We start from the raw sequence: 8,975 nt of genomic DNA, 5'->3' as shown, positions 1-8,975 counted from the left end.
AGCAGCAATAGGGATGTTGTTTGTATCCTATGTACATAGTGTGTTTATAACTCATTACAGGCACATTATGCAGTCACATTACACATATCACACCCTTATTACTTCTCACATTATCTGTGTACATAGTGTGCTTATACCTCATAACAGACACACTGTGCAGTCACACTACACACATCACAACCTATTATATGTCACATTCCCTGTGTACATAGTGTGTTTATAGCTCATTACAGGTACACTATGCATTCACATTACACCCATCACACCCCTATTACTTCCCACATTCCCTGTGTACATAGTGTGTTTTTTAGCTTATTACTGGCACACTATGCAGTCACATTACACAACACACATATTACTTCTCATGTTCCTTTGTCCATTTACTGACAGATAGATAGATAGATAGATAGATAGATAGATAGATAGATCCTAAATACAGACAAGATGTTCAGGTTCTCCTTCAGTCTCTACAACAATTTGCTCTTCTCACTCAGTGTGTGTTTTTTCTGCAGATGAATCCAGTAACATAAACCCATCAGAACGATGTACACATCCTCTTTATTCCCAGGACAGTACACAGAAAAATCCATCCATCACCCATCATTATCAGGTAGGTGGAACCATGTTGTAGGATCTTTAGGTAGGTTGTGTAGATCTAAATGTATGTTATTCTTCGATTTCTGATCTTATCTTAGGGTGAAGATGGGATTGTGATTAAAGCAGAAGTGAAGGAAGAACCAGAAGAGACAGATGTGAGGGGTGATGAGATGTATAAGGAGGAGGAAATCCCTTCACAGATCAGCACAGGTCAGTAATCTAAGTAAAGTACATTTTCTAAATTCAGTATTTCCTGGTCATGTGCTACTATGGAGAGCTGAGCTGTAACATCATTTAGGTGCAAATATGAATATACCAAAATCTTTGCTTTAAACTGAATAATATTTGGTTTGCTGCCAGAGCCACATGATGCTTGGAGAGCAAATGGCGGCCATATTGCTGTAGCAAGTACAGTAGCTGAACCTCGAACCACCATCTCACTGTGTGCCTTCTCTGCCCCACCTCCACCATGCATTTGATATCATTACAATACCCTTCTCCATCTCTTTCACCACCACGACTTCTTAATCCTGAGTGGGGACAGGTCAATCTCCTCACCTGCTTATACAGTGGTTGCCTGTATAAGCAGGCAACCACTGTTTGTGAGTATACATTTTACTCCTTTCTCAAACATATCAATTGCCTTAACCTACTACACCATATTGGGCTCTCGGTTCTCCTTTCTTTATATACCACCACGACATTGTTCACTTTCTTTCTCCACAACATTGCTCTCCCTCCCCCTCAACCCTTCGCCCCTTTGCCATCTCTCTCCACCCCTTTCCTATCTCTCTCCACCCCTTTTTCATCTCTCTCCACCCCTTTGCCACTTCTCTCCACCCCACCCCTTTTCCATCTCTCTCCACCCCTTTGCCATCTCTCTCCACCCCATCCCTTTGCCATCTCTCTCCATCTCTTTGTCATCTCTCTCCACCCCTTTGCCATCTCTCTCCACCCCACCCCTTTGCTATCTCTCTCCACCCCTTTGCTATCTCTCTCCACCCCTTTGCCATCTCTCTCCACCCCACCCCTTTGCCATCTCTCTCCACTCTTTGCCATCTCTCTCCACCTTTTGCCATCTCTTTCCACCCCTTTGCCATCTCTCTCCACCCCTTTGCCATCTCTCTCCACCCCACCTCTTTGCCATCTCTCTCCACCCCCTTGCTATCTCTCTCCACCCCTTTGCATCTTTCTCCACCCCACCCCTTTGCCATCTCTCTCCACCCTTTGCCATCTCTCTTCACCCCTTTGCCATCTCTCTTCACCCCTTTGCCATCTCTCTTCACCCCTTTGCCATCTCTCTTCAACCCTTTGCCATCTCTCTTCACCCCTTTGCCATCTCTCTTCACCCCTTTGCCATCTCTCTTCACCCCTTTGCCATCTCTCTTCACCCCTTTGCTATCTCTCTCCATGTATGTTTTGCCACAGACATCAAAACATGGACGGCTGCACTGCCCACGGAAGTCAATGGTTCCACTTGAGAATGTTAATGCCTTTTGTGTTCACATTTTTGTATGTGTTATTAAATGGCAACGTTTTCTGTCGGGTTTTTTTTGCGTGTGACACGCGCATTCCCAGTCACAGGGTATTCCACTGCATCTGAAAAATCAAAGAACGAATGTGAAAAATCATGTGCAAAAAACATGATAGCAAATGCAAACGCACTACAACGGAGACCCAGGAACTGTGGCGTTGACCAATGACCTCTTGGCTACTTTCCATCCGCAGCTCTTCCCTACCTTAAGGTGCGTACACACCACTTGATTTATGTCACTCATCAGGGATCAGGACCCAGTTCCCTTGGCTGACATTGCTGGCCAATCTGTCAGCTGTGAAGCTTACAACGCGTTTTGTTTCTATGCAGGGGGGCGGATGGATGACACAGTGAGTGTGAAGGTCACCCACCGGAGTGGGGGAGCAACTTTATTAAAAATAATAAAGATTTTAATTGATTTCGCAATGCATTTCGGGGACTTCCCCCTTTTCTCAGGCAAACCTGAGGAAATGGGGAAGCCCCTTGAAACGTGTTGCGAATTCAATTCAACTCTTTATTATTTTTACTTTAAACAAACTCCCTCGTGTTTTTCAGACTGCACACATGGCACTTCACTTCTGTCCACTGCACAGCTCCCACAACTTTTGACCTCTGAGCAGCATAGATCTCACTTGCAGGTACAGAGCTACTACCATCACCCTCACTGCCGCCACGAGCCTGACACACAAAGGCATCCTGCCTTCTGACAGGTATGCACTGCCAGTTCAGTGAGTGGCTGCCTGCTCCCACACCTATGGAGTGCAGCAGACAGGATTTCTTCAGATGTGCCGCACAGCCCGAGTCACAGGGGAGAGTGGGACTACTGCCATACTACTGACCCATACTGCATATCAGATGGAATAGGTGAAATTGTTTCTCAAACAGCTGGCCAGATCTCACCGCGAGTGCCACTCCCCTTTTTCCCCCACCGTCTCTACTTCAATAGAACAATATATTGGCTGTCCAACTCAACAACCCTCATATCTGCTCTGCAATATTGGTCCTGGTGCAGTGTAAGCATTGTACAAGAGAGAGTGATTAGCACTAAGGTGAAAAGAGTGTGTTTGCAGGTGCTACAAGAACGTTTGCAGTGTGAGGCTTGAAAGCGAGTCACTATCTGTCCCTCTGTGATGGTGTTGATCAGCTCCCCAAGTGTCAATTCTTACGTAGACCTCTAATGCTGCTAAGTGCTGCTAAGATTTTACAGTTGTATATGACTCTGGACTCTTTCCCCAACAGATGGATAGGATGTGGAGAATGCCTCGGAGGGACGTCTTATCTCACCTCCAGATGATTATACAGAAGTTAATGATGTCACACAATATTCTCCAGGAGAAAACCCCATTACTGGAAATACACATCACAGACTTTACCATGAGGAGAGCTCACCGGATCCATCTAACCCTGAGGAATCTTCTGCCACATCTCTTCCTGTTACGCCAAATATCCAGCCAAGATCTCACACTACCGATAGATCAATAGATCCATCTAATCCTGAGGAATCTTCTGACAGTGAAGCTGATACTGTTAGACAGGGAGGTGAGAGGATATTTCAGTGTCCTGAATGTGACAAATGTTATAGCAATAAGTCAAACCTTATTGTACATTTGAGGGTGCATACTGGGGAGCGGCCATTTTCATGTTCAGAGTGTGGGAAATATTTCATTCAGAAAAATCACCCTCTTGCACACCAGAGGAGCCACACAGGCGAGCGTCCTTTTTCATGTTCAGAGTGTGGGAAGTCTTTCAGTCAGACAGCCCACCTTCTTAAACACAAGAGAAGTCATACAGGTGAGCTGCCTTTTTCATGTTCACAGTGTGGGAAATCATTCACAGATAAAAGTTTCCTTCTTGTACACCAAACAAGTCACACTGGGGAGTGTCCGTTTTTGTGTACTGTGTGTGGGAAAGGTTTCAAGCTGAAAGATCGCCTTCTAAGACACAAGAGGGTACACACAGGGGAGCGCCCTTTTTCATGTTCGGAGTGTGAAAAGTGTTTCACTGAGAAAGGAACCCTTGTAAGACATCAGAGACTTCATACTGGAGAGCGGCCATTTTTATGTACTAAGTGTGGGAAAAATTTCACTGACAAATCTTCCTTTCATACTCACCTGAAAATTCACTCACTTGACAAAACATCCTTGCTCGTACACCAGAGAATTCACACAGGGGAGCGCCCTTTCTCATGTTCAGAGTGTGGGAAATGCTTCCGCCACAAACAAAGCTTTCTTACACACAAGGTAATGCATGCTGGCAATCATCGTTTTCCATGTTCCAAGTGCGGAAAAGGCTTCAGTGCAAAAGCACATCTGGTTAAGCACCAGAGAACTCACACCAGCGAGCGTCCTTTCTCATGTTCAGAGTGTGGGAAATGCTTCACTCAGAAAAGCAGCCTTGCAAGACATCAGAGACTTCATACTGGTCACCATGTTTCCTGACAAACAGCATGTGGGAAAGGCTTCCCACTCAAATGAAGGGAGAGGGAGTGTTTTGGAGGTACCCCAGGTGAGGGAATAGGCGTTTTGGCAATAGACACTTACTTCCCAAAGAGAACAATGAAATTTGGGGTACAATATATTTGAAGCACCAAATATGATGTATTGCACAGGTATTAGCTGCTTCCCGAGGTAACAGGTGCCACTATGTGTGAAATCCTAGTGTGTGAGTGAATGTATTCCCTTACCTGGGGCTCCTTCCCCTTTTCCAGTATTGTGCATTATTCTGGGATAGATTTCTATTGACCTTTGGTCACAGTCCAGAAGAATCTGTTTGGAGGGCAACCTAGGAAGGAGATTTGCCTTTAGACCTGACTGGAGATGTGCTAGTATTCCCCTCAGGCTTCAAGACAACCACTTGTGTGCAGAATTGGTAGATATACCAATTTTGAATTACATGATGTAGAGAAGATAAAAGTATCGTTTTAGATTCTTTATACAGACATAAATATCACTGGTATTGAGGAGAGAAGGGGGGGGGAGGAGCCATTGGCTCACATTTAGTCCATTCATTGACTTGTAGCCTTCAAGTAGTACTCACACACACCCTGTGTGGGCAGCCTTCCAATAGAGTATATGGTGCCTATACACTGTAGTCTGTACTGAGCATGCTCTGTCCTCCCCAGTCACTCACACACACCCTGTATGGGCAACCTTCCAATAGATCATATGGTACCTATAGACTGAGGTCTGTAATGAGCATGCTCTGTCCTTCCTGGTCACACACACACACCCTGTATGATCAGCCTTACAATAGATCATATGGTGCCCATACACTTAGGTCTGTACTGAGCATGCTCTGTCCTTCCCGGTCACTCACACACACCGTGTATGGGCAGCCTTCCAATAGTTCATTTGGTGCCCATACACCGATGTCTGTACTGAGCATGCTCTGTCCTCCCCAGTCACTCATACACATCATGTATGGGCAGTTTTCCAATAGATTATATTGTGCTTATACACTGATGCACTTTCACCTTGCAGCACTGTGTCTCCGGTTAAAACGCAGGGCACTATCTGCATGGAGTTTGTATGTTCTTTCTTTGATATACCCTGTAAAGCACTGCAGAAGATGTATGCGCTATATATATAAGAATTTATACATGGGAATACACTAATAATACATATAACTTACTCCTAATTGTCTCTATTGGAACCAAGTTCCTCCAGTTACTCTTTCTACCTCAGTTGTGCCTCTTCTAGGATTTGTGTACAGATCTGGTATATTGTTTCCTTAATAAAAAGGGTTAAAACTTTGTGTCAAACCTCTGAATTATTTAATTGCTTCTTCAACCTGAATTGAAAGACATATGGAGGCTGCCATATTTATTTCCTTTCGAACAATGCGCATTGCCTTGCTGTCCTGCTGGATCTGATCCTCTGCCTCTAATACTTTTAGCTGTAGATCCTGACCAAACTTGTTTTATGTGTGTGATTCAGACACTACTGCAGCCAAGGAGGTCAGCACGACAGCCAGGCAACTGGTATTGCTTAAAAGCAAATAAATATGGCAGCCTCTATATATCTCTCACTTCAGGTTCCCTTTAAACTATGATTTTCTGGAATCCATTTGCTGATGGAGATAATTCTAGACATCTATAAATGCATAAAAATACACATTTTATTAAATAATTCTTTGGAGATTTATAACTAGAGTTTTGTTCTTCAGCAGCTGTCATTTTTTCCATTGCAAGAAGTTGGAAGATTTGCTATTTTGATTGGAGATTTGGCAGACCTCTAGACTTCTGCATCCAGTGTACTTAAAGAAGAAAACCTGTAACGAGAGAAAGTTCCCCTGAGGGGTACTCACTTTGGTAGGGGGAAGCCTCCGGATCCTATTGAGGCTTCCCCTGTCCTCCTGTGTCCCACGGCGGTCTCGCTGTGCACCTCCAAACAGCGGGGATGTAAATATTTACCTTCCCGGCTCCAGCGCAGAGGCAGTATCGGCTCTCCGCTCCGAGATAGGAGGAAGTAGCCGATCGCTGTCGGTCCGCTTTACTGCGCAGGCGCAAGTCTCCTGCCCCTGCGTAATAGAGCGGACACAACAGAGATCGGCTATTTCCACCTATCTCTGTGCTGAGAGCTGCAACAATTTGGTGAAAATAATGTAATTAATAACATTCTTATTTCTATACTATAGATATGAGGAGAAGCTACCTAATACTTGTGCTTGGTGGGGGCAGCAGGATTGTGCTGGGGGGCCAGGCAAATTATAGTTACGCCCCTGGTAGTATAGGAATGTCTGTGCTGGACACAAAGTGTAAGTGCATGTCCTTATTCTATCCTGTTTATATTACTGTAGCACCCTCCTGTGCAGTCACGTGGGCTCCTACTGGCTCCCATCGATCCTCTGCTGCAGAAGTCCTCCACCTCTCTTCTCGCTCCTCTAATGCTGCGTCTCTGGTATTCTCTCCTCTGCTCTCTATCATACATAGAATTCAGTTCACGTTTCTAATTGTAACCTGTATAGTTTTTTATAATGCAGTCCCTTCATACACAGCTGAAATAATCCCAAAGACCATGTAAGTCTTCATTTTAGAACTGAACTCCTCTCATCCACTTAAATCAGCTCCTGCCACAGCTGCAGTCAGGATTTCTTGCAAGCTTCTCCTCTGTTCCAGAACATACTTCCACATTCCATTTGCCACTCGTCATCCCTAATCAAACTGATCTAAATAGCCAACTCAAAAGTTATAGGGATAGCTCAAAATCAAAAAGGGCATACAATAGTATGGGAGTTAGAATAAAAGTCAGACCTGCTGATAAAAGTACTGTATGTATAAAGATACAGTCAGTTATTAAGGTTATTCCTGGGTACTAAACAACAGGTGCTGTATATGATGATAAATACTCGATACCTAACTAACCAAAAATGGATCCAAACATAAAATCCACCCTCATGCACCCAGGAGAGTTCAAGGACCTAGATCTGCTCTTCAACGATCTCTCCAGCCATATGCAAGAAAGGCATTATCAGGACTGGATTTATGCTTTTTCCACCCTAAGCCAACTTTCTTGTTGCTCCCTATCAATGTACAGCAGCCCCTCCCATTCCATGCGCAATCCTCTCTTCTGTGTGTAACATCCATGTACAGCTGCCCACTTATTCCATGTTCAGCCCCCTCTTCTGTGTGTAACATCCATGTACAGCAGCCCCCTCCCATTCCATGCGCATTCCCCCCCCCCCTTGTGTGTGTAACATCCATGTACAGCAGCCCCCTCCCATTCCATGCGCATTCCCCCCCCCCCCTTGTGTGTGTAACATCCATGTACAGCAGCCCCTCCCATTCCATGCGCATTCCCCCCCTTGTGTGTGTAACATCCATGTACAGCTGCCATCTTATTCCATGTTCAGCCCCCCTTCTGTGTGTAATGTCAGTGTACAGCAACCCCCCTCCCATTAAACTAGCAGCCTCCTTTTCTATCTGTAACATCCATGTACAGCAGCCCCCCTCCCATTACTTGTGTAGCCTCCTTATACATGTGTAATATCAATATCAGCCTTCCTCCCTTTCCCTGTGCAGCCCCCTTTTCTGTGTGTACCATCTGTGTGCAGCCCCCTCTTCTATGTGTAACATCTTTGTATAACATCCCCCCCTCCCATTACATGTGTAGCCCCTCTTCCATGTGTAATATCCATGTACTAAGAACAAAAGAACTGGTCCAGGCACTGTCCCTTTAAAAGGCTTTATTCAAACCACCGCCATGTCCATAATGCAAAACAGTTCCATACAGCCACATCTTCTGTGTGTAACTTTTATGTGCAGCCTTCTTTTCCATGTGTAACATCCATGTGTAGCACTACCTCTCTCTTTCATGTATAGCTTCCTTGGAGCAGCATTTGTTCTTTCCCATATATTTCTCCCCATTTGCAGCCTCCCTTTTCAACTGGCAGGTTTTTCTTCCATATTCAGCAACCCTTTTCCATGGTAAGCCACTCCATGAGCAGCAGCCGGCCAGCTGCCTGTTTGCAGTGTGCCCATGCGCAGTCTGCACCAGATATCGTGCTCTCTCTTCCCTTACGTATAGTCTGTGGACGGCCCACCCAGCTGATGATGCAAGCAGAAGTTGTGCAGAGGAGATCGCACCTGAGTTGCGAGAGCTGCTGAGGCACTGCTGCCCTGGAAGGAGCAGCAGTGTGTGATTGCTGTATGCAGCGCCAGTTCTGGGACTGATCTGCTGGCCTCTGAGGGTGGTAAGAGTGACAATCTGGCTGTGGACTAGCGCCGGGATAAAACCGTGTTTTGGTTTTATTCTGCTATAATGTATGTATGGATAATTATAGAAAAACTAAAGGTAGCCATACATCTTGCGATGATGGGCAAATTCCACCAAGAAACAAATCTCTC

General features: G+C 45.1%; 1 protein-coding gene across 1 annotated transcript; it reads left to right on the top strand.

Moving 5' to 3' along the window:
* Window positions 1-3,378: 3,378 nt before the first annotated feature.
* LOC137534673 (gastrula zinc finger protein XlCGF57.1-like) lies at window positions 3,379-4,569 on the top strand (the record flags this gene model as incomplete). The annotated part of the gene is made up of 1 exon (XM_068256289.1): window positions 3,379-4,569. A coding segment is annotated over one exon (1,191 nt), but the record flags the coding sequence as incomplete, so codon positions are not given.
* Window positions 4,570-8,975: the final 4,406 nt, after the last annotated feature.

Source organism: Hyperolius riggenbachi, chromosome 10 (assembly GCF_040937935.1).
Source record: "Hyperolius riggenbachi isolate aHypRig1 chromosome 10, aHypRig1.pri, whole genome shotgun sequence".
Taxonomy (NCBI): domain Eukaryota; kingdom Metazoa; phylum Chordata; class Amphibia; order Anura; family Hyperoliidae; genus Hyperolius; species Hyperolius riggenbachi.
Note: the sequence above shows the minus strand (reverse complement) of the source record. Positions and strands in the feature narration are given on the sequence as shown.